Genomic DNA, 19,019 nt, shown 5'->3' on the forward strand with positions numbered 1-19,019 from the left:
TAGCAGAGTAAATATTTGGGGTTACAGAGATAGGGCCAGGGTGGGATTGGTGTTGGTGCAGGTTCGATGGGATGAATGGTCTCCTTCTGCACTGTAGAAATTCTGTGATTCTATGTGAAAACTAGCACTGTGCTTTTGGATGATGTGCCCAAGGGCAGCACATAAATGAAAAATAGAAGAACAAGGGTGGATCCCTAGGGAATACCAGAAGTAACTCTGCAGAAATCAGAAGAAAAGCCATTGCAATTTGTGATTAGATAGTTAAGAATGAAACTAGATGAGGGCAGTCCCAGCTGCTAGCCAACAGTAGAAAGGTTTTGGAGGAGGTTGGTGTGGTCAACTGTGTCAAAGATTGCAGCCGGATTGAGAAGGACAAGAGGGTTAGTTTATTTTTATCAATCATATAGATTCACAAATTACATAAGGTTAACATGCAGGTACAGCAAACAGGAAAACAAAGGCTTTCTTAAAAATGGACAAAGGCACGTTTCTGCAATTATATAGAGTCATGGTGAGATTACTCCTGCAATATGAACTGTACATAATTTTGGCCTTACCGTCCAAGGAAGGATATAACAGCCCTAGAATGAGAGCAACTAGATTCCTGGGATGAAATACCATGAGGAAAGATGGAGTTGACTACGCCCATATTCACTGGAGTTTAGAAGAATGAGAAGTGACCTTATAGAAATATATAAAATTATTAAGGGACTGACAGGGCAGATGCTGGGAGTATGTTTCCTCAGGCTGTAGTGTTTAGAACTATGGTCTCAGAATAAGGAGTCAGCTGTTTAAGACTGAGATGAGGATAAATTTCTTTGTTCAAAGAATTGTGTACTTTTGGAATTCGACACCCCAACATTCTGTGGATACTCAGTTGTTGAGTATATTCAAGTCAAAAGTCTATAGAATATTGGTTATTAAGGGAATTAAGAGATATGGGCATAGTATGGGAAACTGTGGAAGATCTATCATAATCGTACTATATGGCAGAACAGGATCAAGTGACCAAATGGCAAACTTAAGAACTTCAAAAAACCTCAAAGGGCCATGCAGGCTTGAAGATCAATCTCCAAGTATGTGGAGCAACTGACAGATAAGCCTAAATTTGTTGCTGCGGGGACTCTTTTTTGCAGTTACCAGTGCAACGTGGGACAACTTCACAATATTTGAGTGAAAAACATGATTCACAGACTATTCTGCACAAGACAATTAATTGAATTTTATCACTCATATATTATCTGATCATCTTCGCTTATGGAAATGTGAATTATATGATATGGATGTTCAAGATGTATGCTTCACTGAAAACCCCCAACTAAGCTTTGCTCAGGAACATCCATAATGCAGTTACACACTGTACTAACTTTGGCTCTAGCAGAATTATCCTTCACTCTAAGGGTAAGTTATCAACAATACAATGACAGGTCAGATATTTAATCTTACAAATTATATGACTGCATATTATTTTCCTGCCAGTACACACTAGGGATTATACCTTGGATCTTCAATGCCATTTTATTCAGTATATTTTCCCATTAAACCATCAAAAATGCTTTGTCAACATTTAAACATTATGTCTACTCACCACATAATTGAATTTTAGATTGAATTCTCTGTCATTTGCCTTTAAATATCTCTCTTGCTCTGTGGAACAAAAACAAATAATTGTTACACAAACATATGTACTTGAAGATAATTAATTTCCAAGATTATGGGAAAAAAGTTGGGATGTTGAACTAAATTGAAGTTCTTTGGACATGATGAACTGAATAACGTAATTGAGGTGGAAGTAGGAAGGTGACGGGATTTCCACCTGTTACCCTCCTATCCGATTAAATGCCCCTCACCACCAAACTTCCGATGGAGGATAGCATTAAATTCCACCCTATGTGCACCCAAGTATGTGTACCCAAGTACTGATCCTTGCAGTACCCGAGTAGTCAAAACCTGCCATACTGTGAATGAATCTTTTCTCCTTACACATTGTCTTCGGTCTGTTAACCAATTCTCAGTCCATACCAGAACATTACCGTGATGTGGAGATGCCGGCGTTGGACTGGGGTGGGCACAGAACATTACCCACAATTCCATGTGCTCTAATTTTGCTTACTAATCTCCTGTGGGGACCTTATCAAAAGCTTTCTGAAAATCCAAATACACCACATCCACTGGTTCCCCCTTTCCTTTTTTCAAATTAATTCATGGGAATTGGGTCTTGCTGGCTTGGTGAGCCCATCCTCAATTGCCGTTGAGAGGGTAAGTCTGCTAGTTACATCCTCAAAAAACTAACTGGTTTGTCAAATATGATTTCCCTGTTATAAACCCATGTTGACTCTGCCCAATCCTTCCATTATTTCCTAAGTGTCCAGTTGTCAGATTCTTTATAATAGTTTCTCCCATTTTTCCTACTCCTGATGTCAGGTCAATAGTTCCTTGTTTTCTCCTCCCTTCTTTCTTAAGTAGTAGGGTTACAGTTGCTAAATTACAATCTGCAGGAACTGTTTCAGAATCTATAGAATTTTGGAAGATGACCACCATCACATCCACTATCTCTACAGCCAGCTCTTTCAACACTCTAGGACAGAGGTCAGACCGAGGATTATAAACTTTCAGTCCCATTCATTTCTCTTTATTACTAATGCTTTCTTTCAGTTCCTCATTCTTGCTAGCCCTTTGGTTCCCTGGTATTCCTGGGAATTGGTTAAAGGCTCATTTACAGGGGTTGTGAAGATTTTAATGGGAACTCACGGATTGCATGTGATGTCTATGACAAATCAGGTGAAGGGAGGTAGACACAGAATAGATATGTCAGTGCCACCACAGGAAATAAGCTTGGGCTCATAAAAGGGTGAACAGTGCAAATTAGGATTCTCCTAACAAATGGTCACAGATATCTATGCCCTCATCACCAAAGACCTTGCAAATGGACTCAACACTGACTGCAACAACTTTAGAGCATGACCTCTGCTCCCATCTTGTCTCATGCTTTTTTGCTGGTTCAGTTTTCCTTGTTTCTTTCTTTATTTCTTCACCTTCTATTTGACGGTTCTAATCACACCTCATCTGGACAAAACTTTCATCTTTTTATTTTACTCACTTCCACAAAACCTTTTATCATTTAGTCTTTCCTGCACTCCTTCCAATAACAAATCATTCTTTTTATTCTTCCTTTCCCCCTCCCCATTTCATTTGCTCAAAACATTTAAATTTCTATATTTCCTCAGTTCTGATGAAGTGCCTGACTTGCTGACTATTTTCTGTTTTTATTGTCCTGAATAGTATTGAGTTTCTTGAATGTTGTTGTAGCTTCATTCAACCAGACAAATGTAGAATATTCTATCACACTCCTGACTTGTACCTTGTAGATGGTGGACAGGCTTTAGGGAGTTAGGAGGTGAGGTCTCAATATAGAATTCTGATGCCTCTGACCTGCTCTGGGAGGCACAGTATTTTGGTGGCTGGTCCAATTCAGTTTCTGGTCAATGGTAACCCCAGGATGTTGATAATGGGAGATTCAGTGATTGTAATGCCATTGAAGGGTTAAATTCTCCTGCTGGAGACAAGACATTGCTTGGTGCTTGTGTTCTGTGAATATCACTTGCCACTTTTCAAGCACAAGCGTTGTCCAGGTCTTGTGGCATAAGGGCATGGAATCAGTATCTGAAGAGTTGCAAAAGGTACTGAACATTGTGCAATCACCAATGAACATCTCCACTTCTGACCTTATGTTGGAGGGAATTCCATTGATGAAGCACCTGAAGATGAACCTAGTGCCATCTACAAGATGCACTGCAGGAACTCAGCAAGCATTCCTTAAACAGCACCTACCAAACACACAACCACTAATATCTAGAAGGACAAGAGCAGCAGATACTTGGGAACACCATCACCTTAAGAAAGCAATTAGAAGAGGAAAAATAGAGACATGAAAAAGGACTAGCGAATAGATTAGGGAGAATCCTAAGATATTCGATAAATACATTAAGGAGAAGAGGTTAACCAGGGAAAGAGCAGAGCCCATTAGAGACCAAGAGGGCGATCTGTGTATGAAGCCGCAGGACATTCTAAGGGTGTTAAATAAATACTTCTCATCAGTCTTCACTCAGGATAAGGAGAATGCGGGTACAGAATTCAGGAAAAGGGACTGTGAGGCACTTGCACTGTTTGACATAGGAAATGAGGAGGTATTGGAGGCTTTGACGGGCTTAAAAATAGACAAATCTCCAGGCCTGAAAAAATTGCATTCCAGGCTGCTGTGAGAGGCGAGGCAGGAATTACAGGGGCTTTGAGACAAATTTTTAATTCCTTTCTGGCCACGGGAAAATGCCAGAGGACTGGAGGACAGGAAATGTGGTTCGATTGTTCAAGAGGCTAGTAGGTAAAAACCAGGAAATTACAGACCAGTGACTCTCACTTCAGTGGTAGGGAAACTATTGGAGAAAATTCCTAAGGAGAGAATTAACCTCCACTTGGAAAGGCATGGATTAATTAGGGACATGATGAGGAGATGTCGGCGTTGGACTGGGGTAAACACAGTAACAGTTTTAACAACACCAGGTTAAAGTCCAACAGGTTTATTTGGTAGCAAATGCCATTAGCTTTCGGAGCGCTGCTCCTTCGTCAGATGGAGTGGAAATTTGCTCTCAAAAGTTTGAGAGCAAATTTCCACTCCATCTGACGAAGGAGCAGTGCTCCGAAAGCTAATGGTATTTGCTACCAAATAAACCTGTTAGACTTTAACCTGGTGTTGTTAAAACTATTACTTAATTAGGGACAGCCAGCATAGCTTAGTCAGACAGAGGTCATGCCTAACAAACTTGATCAAGTGTGTGGATGAGGGAAGTGCAGTTGATGTAGTTTATATGGATTTTAGCAAAACATTTGACAAGGTCCCACATGGGAGGCTGATAAGCATATTTAATTCTGGGAAACTTGGCAAGATGAATCAGAAACTAGCTTAGTAATAGGACACAAAAAGTGGTTGTGGAAGGCTGTTTGAGTGACTGGAGGCCAGTGTCTAATGTAATACCACAAGATTCAGTGCTGGAATCCTTATTGTTTGTTATATACATAAATGATATAAATGACAATGTGGGAGAATGATAAGTAAGTTTGTAGATGACAGCAAGAGTGGTAGGGTGGTTAATAGTGAAGAAAAAGGTCATAGGTTACAGGAAGATATAGATGGGTTGGTCAGATGGGCAGAGCAGTGGCGGATGGTATTTAACCCTGATAAGTGTGAGGTGGTGCACTTTGGAACAAGACAAGGAAATATTTAATGAACAGCAGGACACTAGGAAGCTTAGAGGAACAGATGGATCTTGGGGTACTTATTTACAGATCCCAGAATGCAGCAGAGCAGGTAACTAGGATAGCTAAGAAGACATATAGGACAATTATTTTAATCAGTCGTGGCATATTGTATAAGAGAAAGGAGGTAATGTTGGAGCTACACCGAACACTGGTTAGGCCACAGCTAGATTACTGTGTGCACCGCACTCTCGGAAGAATGTTTTAGTTAAGTCGGGCAGCATGGTCGGTGCAGGCTTGGAGGGCCGAAGGGCCTGTTCCTGTGCTGTAATTTTCTTTGTTCTTTGATGTGATTACACTAGACAAGGTACAGAGGAGATTCACCAGGATGTTGCCTGGGTGGAGCATTTTAACTATAAGGAGAGACTGGATAGGCTTGGATAGTTTTCTTTAGAGTAGGGAAGGCTGAGGGGGGACATGATTGAGGTGTTTAACATTATGAGGGGTATAGACAGGGTAAATAGGAAGCAGCAGTTCCTCTTGATTGAGGGGTCAATCACGAGGGGGCATAGCTTTAGCGTAAGGGGGAGAAGGTTCAGAGGGGATTGAGAAAAAAATCACTCAGTGGAAATCTGGAATGCACTGCCTGGGAAAGTAGTGGAGGCCAGAAACCTTACAACTTTTAAGAAGTATTTAGATGAACATTCAAGGATATTCAAGGATAACATTCAAGGACATGGGACAAAGAACAAAGAACAATCCAGCACAGGAACAGGCCCTTCGGCCCTCCAAGCCCGTGCTGCTCCCTGGTCCAACTAGACCATTCTTTTGTATCCCTCCATTCCCACTCCGTTCATATGGCTATCTAGATAAGTCTTAAACATTCCCAGTGTGTCTGCCTCCACCTTGCCTGGCAGCGCATTCCAGGCCCCCACCACCCTCTATGTGAAATATGTCCTTCTGATATCTGTGTTAAACCTCCCCCGCTTCACCTTGAACCTATGACCCCTCGTGAACGTCACCACCGACCTGGGGAAAAGCTTCCCACCATTCACCCTATCTATGCCTTTCATAATTTTCTACACCTCTATTAAGTCTCCCCTCATCCTCCGTCTTTCCAGGGAGAACAACCCCAGTTTACCCAATCTCTCCTCATAACTAAGCCCCTTCATACCAGGCAACATCCTGGTAAACCTCCTCTGTACTCTCTCCAAAGCCTCCACGTCCTTCTGGTAGTGTGGCGACCAGAACCGGACGCAGTATTCCAAATGCGGCCGAACCAACGTTCTATACATCTGCAACATCAGATCCCAACTTTTATACTCTATGCCCCGTCCTATAAAGGCAAGCATGCCATATGCCTTCTTCACCACCTTCTCCACCTGTGACGTCACCTTCAAGGATCTGTGGACTTGCACACCCAGGTCCCTCTGCGTATCTACACCCTTTATGGTTCTGCCATTTATCGTATAGCTCCTCCCTACATTATTTCTACCAAAATGCATCACTTCGCATTTATCAGGATTGAACTCCATCTGCCATTTCTTTGCCCAACTTTCCAGCCTATCTACATCCTTCTGTAGCTTCTGACAATGCTCCTCACTATCTGCAAGTCCTGCCAATTTTGTGTCGTCCGCAAACTTACTGATCACCCCAGTTACACCTTCTTCCAGATCATTTATATAAATCACAAACAGCAGAGGTCCCAATACAGAGCCCTGCGGAACATCACTAGTCACAGGCCTCCAGCCGGAAAAAGACCCTTCCACTACCACCCTCTGTCTTCTGTGACCAAGCCAGTTCTCCACCCATCTAGCCACCTCCCCCTTTATCCCATGAGATCCAACCTGGAAGTGTGCTGTAAAATGGGATTACCACTTTAGTGGTAGTTATTGTCAGTGCAGATTCGATGGACCGAAGAGCCTTTTCTCCGCTATATGACTCTATGACTAACAGATTAATAGACAGACAGAGAGACAAGCATGCTAGTGCATTGAGGTCTGAAATCAAGATAGATAGAAAAGCTATTGCAAGTATCTTACCTGTATGTTTGGACCGCATACAATCTATACCAAATAGTGGCATTTCAAATGTTTGCTTTTAGTTCCCGATACATCAATGAAATTCCTGTTTAAAAAAAAGTAATTAATACATCTGCAAATATATCTCATAAAATTAAATATGTCTTCTTATGCCTTCCACGACCACCCCCACCAACCCTTGCCCCACCCCAGCCAACCCTCATTCATTTTGTATTTTTCTATCTAGTTTGTGTACACCCTCATTCATTTTGTATTTTTCTATCTAGTTTGTGTACACTAGTTTGTGTAATCAAAGGTTAGATTTTCACTGGACTGTATTTAAATAATTTTCTGGAATAAGCATTAGGATAACGTACTTTTGTGGTACAACTGCTTCTTTCCTTCTTGGGAACAGCCTAGTTTTTATTTTGCTAAATTTGATAACTTAATGAAATGGGATCAAACCAGCATCTGACTTTTCCAAATTTAGCACACTGGCATGCTATGCCAGCACAAAAAAATGTGAATTTGTGAATGGCATATCAAACAATGAAAGTTCAACTGTGTGATGATACTGTGCCTTTAAGAAATATATTTTACTCATATTTCTCAGCAGACAGACCCTGGTACAGGCAGTCCCCGGGTTACGAATGAGTTCTGTTTTTAAGTCTGTCTGTAAGTCGAATTTGTATGTAAGTTGGAACAGTTACGTACGGTTCACATCTAGCGTCAATTAGTCAAATGTTTGTCTTAGTATATAGTATATATTTTACCGAAAACATCTTAAATATAATAATACAATAATAATAATAAATGGAAATGACACAAAACTTTGATTATTTTTATATTTATATATGTGTGTGTGTAGGCATAAAAAACATTAAAGTAATTTCTTAAAGTAAACATCAAGGGAGGCTTGAACAGAACTTTTCTTTTTCTCATTATAAATGGCCTTGTAGCAGCTGAGGCCATCGGTAACTATCCGGCAAACTTTGGTGAACCTCTCTGCATTAAGATCTTGCTCCTCTAACTTTGCCATCCCTGCTTCAATGAGACGAAAGGCTTCAGCTAATGCCTTCGTCAAAAACTTCTTGGATTCTGGGGTTTCTAGGTCCCGGCCTTCTTCCTCAAATGCTATCATCTGCTGCTCCAGCTCCATAAGGTCCTCATTGGTCAGTTCTTCGGCATGGGATTCAAGCAAGTCTAAGACATTGTCTTCATTGATGTCTAACTGCAGTTGATTATTACCAATATCAACCACAGCTTGCCTGGCTTCGGCGATGTCCTCAGCTGTAAACCCCTTAAAACCATGTGCGAATTGGGGGCACAATTTGTTCCACACTCCTTTCATGTTGGTTGTCTTCACTTCCTCCCAAGAATCTGCAATGTTTTTGATGCCATCGTAGATGTTGTAATTCCTTCAAAACTCCTTTAAGGTCATTGCATCATCTTGGGTAGCCCTGACTGCTTGTGAGAAGGTCAGGCGTAAATAGTAAGCCTTGAAGGAGGCTATGACCCCCTGATCCATTGGCTGTGGTGTTGGGTGGTAAAAAGACGACCTTTACATTGAGGTGAAGGTCATCTAAAGTGCTTGGATGTCCGGGGGCGTTGTCAAGCACAAGGAGAATTTTGAAAGGAATCTTCTTGGCCAAGCAATAACATTCAGCAGCAGGAACAAAATAGTTCAGGAACCAATCTTCGAAGAGAGCTTTTGTTACCCAAGCCTTTGTGTTTGACTTCCAAATAACGGGAAGAGATGCCTTGATGATTCGGCTAAGAGCCCTCGGATTTAGGGAGCGATACACAAGCATAGGCTTAAGCTTGCAATCCCCGGATGCATTACCACCAAGCAATAACGTTAGCCTATCCTTGGATGCCTTATGCCCTGGAGCAGTTTTTTCCTCTTTTGAAATGTATGTCCTTTCAGGCATTTTTTTCCAAAATAAGCCAGTCTCGTCTAATATTAAATATTTGCTCAGGCACATAACCTCCCTCCTCAATAATTTTTTCCAGCATTTCAGAAAACCCTCTCGCAGCACTTACATCGGCACTCGCTGCTTCATCTTGCGCTTTAACATTGTGTAAATTTACTCTCCTTCTGAAATGCTTGAACCAACCCCTACTCGCAACAAATTCTTCATCACAATCATCTTCACTTGCTGCACGTGCAGCTTTTAAATCACTGAAAAGGCTTCGAGCCTTTTCTTGCACTAAGCCAAGGCTAATAGGAATATTACGCTGATTTTGATCCTCTAACCAAATTTCAATAGCCTTTCCATTTCGATAATTAAACCACTGCGTTGCTTAGTGATAATTGTCACTTTCATCGGGACAGAGCCTTTTACATGCTCCATTACTCCCCCCTTGTCCTTTATAATTGTCCCGATTGTTGACCGACTGTAGCCTAACGCTTTTCCAATGTTTATTGGCGTTTCACCTCTCTCCAATCGCTTTATTATTTCCACTTTCGTTTCAATCGTGATCGTTTTCCTTTTCTTCGATGCATCACCATCACTTGCATCAGATTTATGCTTTGGAACCATGATTACGAGGGTAAACACACGAAAACTTTAAGTCAAAACACAACGCACACAACAGTGTTTACGCGATCCGACTTAAAATGGCGACGATGGCGTGGCGTTGTTCTCCCTCGGGCCGACGAACCGCTGAAAACGCGCAGTGTTTTGAGCGTCGCGCAATGTAGTCCGCCCGTTCGTTAGTACGAACCATTGTATGTAACTCGATTTTTTTAAATAATAGGCTTTACAGAGGTCGGTACGTAAGTACGGGCGTTCGTAAGTCGGGCGTTCGTAACCCGGGGACTGCCTGTATTATATTGTATTATACTGTTGCCATTTGTCTGACTGGTGTCCTCTAATTGTTACTGAAGCAAGATAATGGGTCTCTTATTTATTTTTAATCTGGCCTAATGCAGTGTCCTGGGGTTTTATGGTCCTTTTGGAATTGTTGGGTAGAGCATGATTGACAGTTCAGGTTTCTACAGCAAAGTCCAATACTTTAGTTTCGGTTTAGATGCTGTTTGGATGTGAGACAGAAAGCCGTGGCTCTGGCTTTCCCCTCTCTCAGGAGTTGAAAATTCTGCTTTTTTAGTTGCTAGCTAGAAGCTAGAGGAGGCCTGCATGTCTCTCTCCCTCTGTCTCTCTCCAGAGGCGTGCTGAAAGTTCCAGGACTGGGGAGCCACAGAGTTTCAATCCAACCTTCAAAGGACTATTTCACAGCAGGTGTTAAAAAGCTGCAAAATGCAGCATCATGTGAGCACACTTTTTTTTTGCCAAGTCTAGAAAGAGGCGAATGTTTGTGGGGTGTTGTTTGACTTGGAACATCATAGTTAACTGTTAAGGTTTATACTATATCGTGGTTGATTTTTATAAATCGTAAAAGTTATGCTATTTTTTCTTATTATATTCTAACTGTGTTCTTAAATAAACTTTGTTTGATAAATGCTTCCTAGTGGGTCACTTGAATCAAAACTGGAGTGAAACACCTTATGCTCACCTATGCTAAATTCAAAGGTAAAGACTTAGGGTCTATGCTATCTTTATAAAACACGGTGGAGTTTCTGGCCTGGTCACGACAACTGGATCAGCCATTTGAATGCTGTGGCTAGGATAGCAGGTCATAAACTGGGATTTCTGCGGTAAGTAATTCACCTCCTGACTTCCCAAAACCTGTCCACTGTATACAAAGTACAAATTAGGAGTGTGATGGAATACTCTCCACTTGCCTGGCTAAGGCACTTAAGAAGTTTGATACAATCCAGGGTCAAGTAGCCCACTTAATTGGTGCCCATCCACCACCTTAAACATTCATTCCATCCACATGATGCATATCATGGCAACTGGCATATCATAGTAACAGTGTGTGCCATCTAAAAGATGTAACAACATCAAATACGTTGAAGGACCTTCCAAACCAGTCATCTCTACCAACTGGAACAGCAAGGTCAGCGTGGGGAGACCAACCCCAGTACCCTCCCATCCAAACCATATACCATCCTGAAATGTATTTCTATTCCTTCACTATCACTAGGCCAAGATCCTGGAACATGGTCCCAAAAAGTATTACGGGTGTACCAATACTAAATAGACAGTAATGGGTCAAGTAGGTTGCTCATTACCACCATCTCAAGGTAATTGGCAATTGGTAATAAATTCTGGCCTTGTTAGTGACATCCAAAGATCACAGACAAGAATTCCTGAAATAAAAACAGAAAATGCTGGAAAAACCCAGACCAAAAGCAGGTCTGGCAGCATCTGTGGAGAGAGAAACAGAGTTGAATCCATATGTCTCTTCATTCAGAGGTTAGAGAGGGAGAAAATTTATGGATTTTATACTGTGTAAGAGGGACTAGCACAGATGGGGCCAGGGGCCAGGCCATTGTGCGGCCATGCTAGTTTTAATGGTATTGATGTAGACTAAAGAAGATGCCAATAATGGCTTAAAGAAAGTGTAACAGCAGAACAAAAGTCAGTGCTCTGTAAAAGTTGTTGAACTCAATGTCAAGTCCAGAAGCCTGTAAAGTACCTAATCAGAAGATGAGATGCTATTCCTCCAGATTGATTTGGGCTTCACTGGAACATTGCAGCTGGCCAAGGATGGACATGTGGGCATGACAACAAGATGTTGAGTTGAAATGGCAAGCAACAGGGAGGTCAGGGCATGTTTGTGAACTAAGTAAATGAAAGTGTTCCACAAAACACTAAACCAGTCTGCGTTTAGTCTCCCCAGTGTAGAGGAGACCGCATTGGGAGCAGACCAAGTTGAAGGAAGTGCAAGTGAAACATTGCTTCACCCAAAAGTACTCATCTGATGAAGGGGCAGTGCTCTGAAAGCCCGTGCTACCAAATAACCTGTTGGACTTTAACCTGGTGTTGTGAGACTTCTTACTGCACCTAAAAAAAGAGTTTGGAGCCATGGACAATGAGGATGAGGAGGTAGAGGGGTAGGTGTTGCAATTTCTACAATTTTATGGGAAGGTGCCATTGGAAGAGGATGAGGAGTTGGGGGTGATGGAAGAGTGGACCAGCATGTCATGGAGGGAGTGGTCCATGCACAATGCTGAAAGAGGGGTGGGGGAAGTTGTGTTTGGTGATGACATCAGGCTGGAGTTAGCAGAAGTGGTGGAGGATGATCCTTTGAATGCAGAGCCTGGTTAGGTGAAGAAAAGTCATACAAACTTGAAACATTTGGCATGATTCTCCAGCCTAATGCACTCATGTGCAAATCACGCAAGGGCTGGAGAATCGTGGGGGAGGGGCCAGTGCGCGGTTAGCACTGGCAAGAACTCCTATGGGATTCTCCCAACCCCCATGCCCCCCAACTTAATCTGGCTCATGCGCAGCAAGGACATGATGATTAATGACAACCCAGGGGCAGTAACCACTAGCTGGAAGAGTTATCTAATCCAGTCCAGTCTGGGGCAGCCACCTTCTGAGAGAGATCAAACTGTGAGATCACGGAAAACAGATAACTGATTGGTTCGTGAATATTTTGCTTGTTTATTTTCAGAACTCATGTAATTTATCATTAATTGTAAGTTTCTTTATTTGCTGTAATAAGATTTACTAGCACATGTAAGGGGAATATTTGGAATATCAGTTTTATTAATTATAAATTAATTAAGATTAAATTAATTAATACAATTGAGGAACAGTGGAGGACTTTCAATGCGATTTTTCACAGTGCTCAGCAAAAGTATATACCAGTGAAAAGGAAGGACTGTGTGAAAAGGAATAATGAGCCATAGGTATCTAAGGAAATAAAGGAGGGTATCAAATTGAAAGAAAATGCATACAAAGTGGCAAAGATTAGTGGGAAACCACAGGATTGGGAAATCTTTAAAGATCAACAGAAAGCCCCGAAAAAAGCTATCAAGAAAAGTGAGGTAGATTATGGCCGAATTCTCCCCACAAAATTCTAATTGTTGAATTTGCATGAAAAACTGGAATAATTCACGTTTTTTTCAGTGGGAGTTCAGACTACAATCTCCCACACTCTGTGCACTGCAGAGGCCACCGTGGTGCATGAATATCATTATAGATTAGTGGGCCGGACCTATTCCCAACCAGGAGGCTGAACCAAGTGGGCCTTTGCACCTGCGCAGTGGCCCCCGCACTGTCAGCCTCCCTCCTGATTGCTGGCCAGCTTGATCGCTGCCAGCCCCGCAACCCCCCACAATGCTGCCTCTCCAACCCCCCACCAAGACCCGATCGCAGGCCCCCCAATCATTCTCGGGCCAGCCCCAAACCCCCGTCCCAGACCACCCCGATCTTCACGTCCCCATCTCCACCCGATCCCCGCCCCAGCAGACAGACCCACCCGTCCCCTGACTAACCCTTCCCCCCCACCCAGATTGCTGGCCTCCCTCCTTAGTTGACCGATCCCAATGGCAGAGTGGCAGTGGGACTCCCCACCCCACCGACTGCCCCCTCGACCCCTCCCCCATCATGCCCACCCACTTGACGCCGCCCTATGACCGATGGGCAGTGCCAATGGGCACAGACTGACACTGCCAGGGTGCCGATGCCCAGGGGGCACCACCCCCTTCTGTCACACCATCCCTGGGTGGCCCCGATAGCCCCCCCTTCACTCCAGCGGGGTCAGGCCACTAGCTCCCCGAAAGTGGGGAGCAACTGTAAACCCCGCTGAGTGAAACACTCTGGCAGGATAGGAGAATTCAGTCCCGGGTCCACTAATAGCATTTAAATATTTAAAATATCATTTAAATGCTAGCGCCACCTCCCCACCAATTACTGGCACGGATCAGGCCATGCCAGAAATCTGGCACTGGGAGATGCTAGCAGGGCATGAACTCTCACGCGAATCCTGTGCATCGCCCCTTGTGTGATTCTCCCGGCCCAGTACGCTACAAAATTAGCGTAGCGGGATGGGAGAATTGCGGCCAGCAATATAATAACAGAATATAATAACAGATAGCAAAGTTGCTACAAATATATAAAATGAAAAAGAGTGGCTCAGATAAACATTGGTCCTTCAGAGTATGAGAAGGGGGAGTTAATAATGAGGTAACTGTGCACAGTTTTGGTCCCCTTACTTGAGAAAAGATATACTGGCACTGAAGGGGGTGCAGAGGAGATTCAATAGGTTGATTCCAGACTTGAGAGGGTTGGCTTAAGAGGAGAGACTGAGTAGACTGGGACTATACTCATTGGAATTTAGAAGAATGAGGGGGATCTTATAGAAACATATAAAATTATGAAGGGAGTAGATAAGATAGAAGCAGGGTTGTTTCCACTGGCGGGTGAAACTAGAACTAGGGGGCATAGACTCAAAATAAGGGGGAGCAGATTTAGGATTGAGTTGAGGAGGAACTTCTTCACCCAAAGGGTTGTGAATCTGTGGAATTCCCTGCCCAGTGAGGCTGAGGCTACCTCGTTAAATGTTTTTAAGGTAAAGTTAGATAGATTTTGAACAGTAAAGGAATTAAGGGTCATGGTGAGCGGGCGGGTAAGTGGAGCTTATTGAATGGCTGAGCAGGCTCAAAGGGCCAGATAGCCTACTCCTGCTCCTAGTTCTTATGTTCTTATAAAAATGGCAGGGAAAGTGATGTGACATCACTGCAGAATATGGAAAATATAAATCCCGGTCAAACACATCTGCAATAAGTGTTGTGGCTTTAGGTGCTTTGGCTCACTAAGCTGGGGGCTGAGCTGTAGACATCGTGATGGTTCAGAGAAGGAAAGTTATTTGGGCACTTCATACAAAAAGGCAGTCACACTCCTTGGCATTGGGTCTTCTGACTTAATCAGTGGTCAAGGACAAGAGGATGAGAGTGTGAGTGAGGCAAGCATGGAGGCCCAGAAGGTAGAACTGGAAGAGCCTAAGCCTTTGCAATTATCCAATAGCTTTGAGATTTTTGCAGTCTGCATGGAGGAAAGTGGTGGCTGCAGGTAGATGAGCAAACTGACTATGCCATTTAAGTGGGGGAGTTAATAGGAATGTAGCTTGGGACAGGATAGTCAGGGGTGGATAGACACAGTTCTCTTTAGCAGAGACAGGCATCCAGATTGCTGGGTTGCCTTCCTGGTTCCAGGGTTCTGGCCATCTGCTCTGGGCTGGAAAGGAATTTGCAGCAGGAGGATCCAGTGATTGGTGTCCAGGTTGATACTAATGACATGGGTAGAACTAGGAAAAAGTTCTGCTGAGGGGTTATAAGAAGCTAGGGGCTAGATTGAAAAGCATAATCTCAAAGTGAATAATCTCTGATTGCTTCCTGAACTTCAACTAAATTGACCTGAGGTAAATCAAATTAGAGTTGAGTGCATGTCTCGAAGAATGGTATAGTAGAAATGTGTTTCATGCGGCACTGGCGCAAATCCTGGTAAAAGCAGAAGCTGTACCATTGGAATGGTACCATGCTGGGACATGTGTTTTGGTGAATTCTATATGGGAAGTAGAGAAGGCTGTAAACAAAATAGTAGGGCAAGGGATTAAGTTTGAGAAGATGTGATAAATTAAGTAGAGAAGACAAAGCAAAAGAGCAAATAGAAATAAGGGAAATGATGATCAGAGCATTGCAGGAGAGGATGGTATGCATAAACTTAAGAGTGCACGAGCAGATAAGGCTAGAAATTACAAAAAAAAGTAAAGAGACAGAACTAAAGGCTCTGTATCTGAAGGCACATAGCATTTATAACAAAACAACTGAATTGACAGCACAAATAGAAATAAATATGTATTAAAGAGACATAGCTGCAGGATGACAAAGACTTGGACCTGAATATTCAAGTGTGCATTACATTTAGGAAGCAACAAACTAGGAAAAGATGGATTTTGATTTGATTTAGTTTGATTTATTATTGTCACATGTATTAGTATACAGTGAAAAGTATTGTTTCTTGCATGCTTTACAAAGCATACGGTTCATAGAGAAGGAAACGAGAGAGTGCAGAATGTAGTATTATAGTCATAGCTTTTTGATTTGATTTGATTTATTATTGTCACATGTATTCTGCTGCAGAGGGGAGGGTAAAAAGTGTGCCAGTGCAATAGATATAGGGGAGTCAATTGTAAGGGAATAGACAGACATTTCTGTGGCTGCAAATGAGACTCCATCACGGTATGTTGCCTCCTTGGTGCTAGGGTCAAGGATGTCTCGGAGTGGGCACAGGACATTCTGGAGAGGGAGAGGGAACAGCCAATGGTCGTGGTACACATCGGTACAAACGACATAAGTAAAAAAAGGATGAGGTCCTAAAAGCAGAATACAGGGAGCTAGAAAGAAAGTTAAGAAATTGGACCTCAAAGGTAGCGATCTCAGGATTACTACCACTGCCACATGCTATTTAAAGTAGAAATGACAGGATATATCGGATAAATACGTGGCTGAAGAGATGGTGTCAGGGGAGGGTTTCAGATTCCTGGGGCATTGGGGCCGGTTCTGGGGGAGGTGGGACCTATACAAATTGGACGGGTTACACCTGGGCAGGACTGGGACTGATGTCCTAGGGGGATTGTTTACTATAGCAGTTGGGGAGGGTTTAAACTAATATGATGTGGAGATACCGGCGTTGGACTGGGGTAAGCACAGTAAGAAGTCTCACAACACCAGGTTAAAGTCCAACAGGTTTATTTGGCAGCAGAAGCTTTCGGAGTCTCGCTCCTTCATCAGGTGAGTCAGGTGAGACTTCTTACTGTGCTTACCCCAGTCCAACACCGGCATCTCCACATCATGGCTTCCATCGACACTGCAAACTGCCGGCTCCAAGTGGAGAGGATCTCCAAGAAGATCACGCATATTGACACAGACATCACTCACCTGATGAAGGAGCAAGACTCCGAAAGTTGTGCTGCCAAATAAACCAGTTGGACTTTAATCTGGTGTTGTGAGACTTCTTATTAAACTAATATGCCAGGGGAGTGGGAACCTATGTAAGGAATCAGAGAAGGAGGGAGCAAGGACAAAAACAAAAGGTAGAAAAGGGAATAAGAAAAGTGATAGGCAGAGAAACCAAGGTCAAAGTTCAAACAGGGCTATAGAGAAAAATATTGGGAGCAAGACAAACAATGTTAAAAAAACAAGCTGAAAGGCTCTGTGCCTTAATGCACGGAGCATTTGGAATAAAGTGGATGGACTAATCGCGCAGATAGATGCAAACAGGTACGATATAATTGGGATTATGGAGACATGGCTGCTGGGTGACCAGGGGTCATATATACATATATGGAGGACATACTGAATGTCCCAGGGTATTCAATATTTAGGAAGGACAGGCATAAAGGAAAAGGTGGTGGAGTGGCACTGCTGGTTAAAAAGGAAATTAACACAATAGTGAGAAAGGATATTAGTCTGACAAAGTGGGGTCTGTATGGGTCGAGTTGATAAATACCAAGGGGCAAAATACTTTAGTGGGTGTCATATATAGACTCCCAAACTGCAGTGGTGACGTTGGGAATGACACTAAACACAAAATTAAAGATGCATGTGAAAGGGAATATCAATGATCAAGGGTGATTTAATCTGCACATAGATTAGGCAAATCAAATTAGCCACAATGCCGTAGAGGAGGAATTCCTGGAGTGTGTACGGGATAGTTTTCTTGACCAATATGTGAGGGAATCAACTAGCGAGCAGGCCATCTTAGACAGGGTACTGTGTAATGAGAAGGGTGTCATTGTCAATCTAGCTGTATGAGACTCCTTGGGGATGAGCGACCATATCATGATAGAATTTTTTATCAAGTTGGAGAATGAAGTAGTTGATTCGGAGACTAGGGTGCTGAATCTTAATAAAGGAAACTATGAGGATATGAGGCCTGAATTGGTCTTGAGATTGGGGAGAGTTACTTAAAGGGATGACAGTGGATAGACAATGGTAAACATTCAAGGAACGCTTGGGGGAACTACAGCAATTGTTTATTCCTGTCTGGCACAAAAGCAAAATGGGTAAGAGGGCCAATCCATGGTTCACAAAAGAAATTAGAGAGAGTATCCGATCTAAGGAAGAAGCATACAGATTGGCCAAGAAAAATAATAGGTCTGAGGATTGGGAGCAGTTTAGAATTCAGCAAAGAAGGACCAAGGGATTGATTAAGAAGGGGAAAATACACTACAAAAGTAAAGACTGACACTAAAAGTTTCTATTGATATGTGAAGAGAAAGAAGTTGGTGAAGACAAATGTAGGTCCCCTACAGACAGAAACAGAGGAATGTATAATAGGGGACAAAGAAATGGCCAAGCAACTGAATACATACTTCAGTTCTGTCTTCACAAAAGAAGACACAAATCAAATGCCAGAAATGTTGGAGAGTGCAAGGTTTAGTAAGAAGGAAGAACTGAGGGAGATCAATATTAGTAGGGAAATGATGCTGGGAAAAATAGTGGGATTGAAGGTGGATAAATCCCCAGGACCTGATAATCTTCATCCCAGAGTACTTAAGGAAGTGGCTCTAGAAATAGTGGATGCATTGGTGTTCTACTTCTAAGATTCTATAGACTCTGGAACAGTCTCTGCAGATTGGAGGGTAACTAATGTCACTCCAATATTCAAAAAGGGAGGTAGAGAGAAAAAAGGGGATTATAGACCTTAATATCGGTAGTGGGGAAAATTCTCGAATCCATTATCAAGGACTTTACAGTGGAGCATTTAGAAGGCAGTGGCAGGATCAGACAGAGTCAGCATGGATTTATGAAGGGGAAATCATGCTTGACAAATCTGTTGGAATTCCTTGAAGATGTAACTACTAGAGTTGACAAGAGGGAAC

The 19,019-nt window shown here is 42.6% G+C and overlaps 1 protein-coding gene across 2 annotated transcripts in view; it reads right to left on the reverse strand.

The window, feature by feature from the left end:
• LOC144500941 (phospholipid-transporting ATPase ID-like) overlaps positions 1 to 19,019 on the reverse strand; it is a 222,035-nt gene that overhangs the window by 193,154 nt on the left and 9,862 nt on the right. For both annotated transcript variants that reach the window (XM_078224474.1, XM_078224515.1), the window contains exons 2-3: positions 7,296 to 7,380; positions 1,589 to 1,647 (exon numbers count right to left, since the gene is read on the reverse strand). In XM_078224474.1, the coding sequence (XP_078080600.1) occupies positions 1,589 to 1,647; positions 7,296 to 7,338 (102 nt within the window). In that variant the 5' untranslated portion in view covers positions 7,339 to 7,380. The remainder of the gene's footprint in view (positions 1 to 1,588; positions 1,648 to 7,295; positions 7,381 to 19,019) is intronic.

Source organism: Mustelus asterias, chromosome 1 (assembly GCF_964213995.1).
Source record: "Mustelus asterias chromosome 1, sMusAst1.hap1.1, whole genome shotgun sequence".
Lineage (NCBI taxonomy): Eukaryota > Metazoa > Chordata > Chondrichthyes > Carcharhiniformes > Triakidae > Mustelus > Mustelus asterias.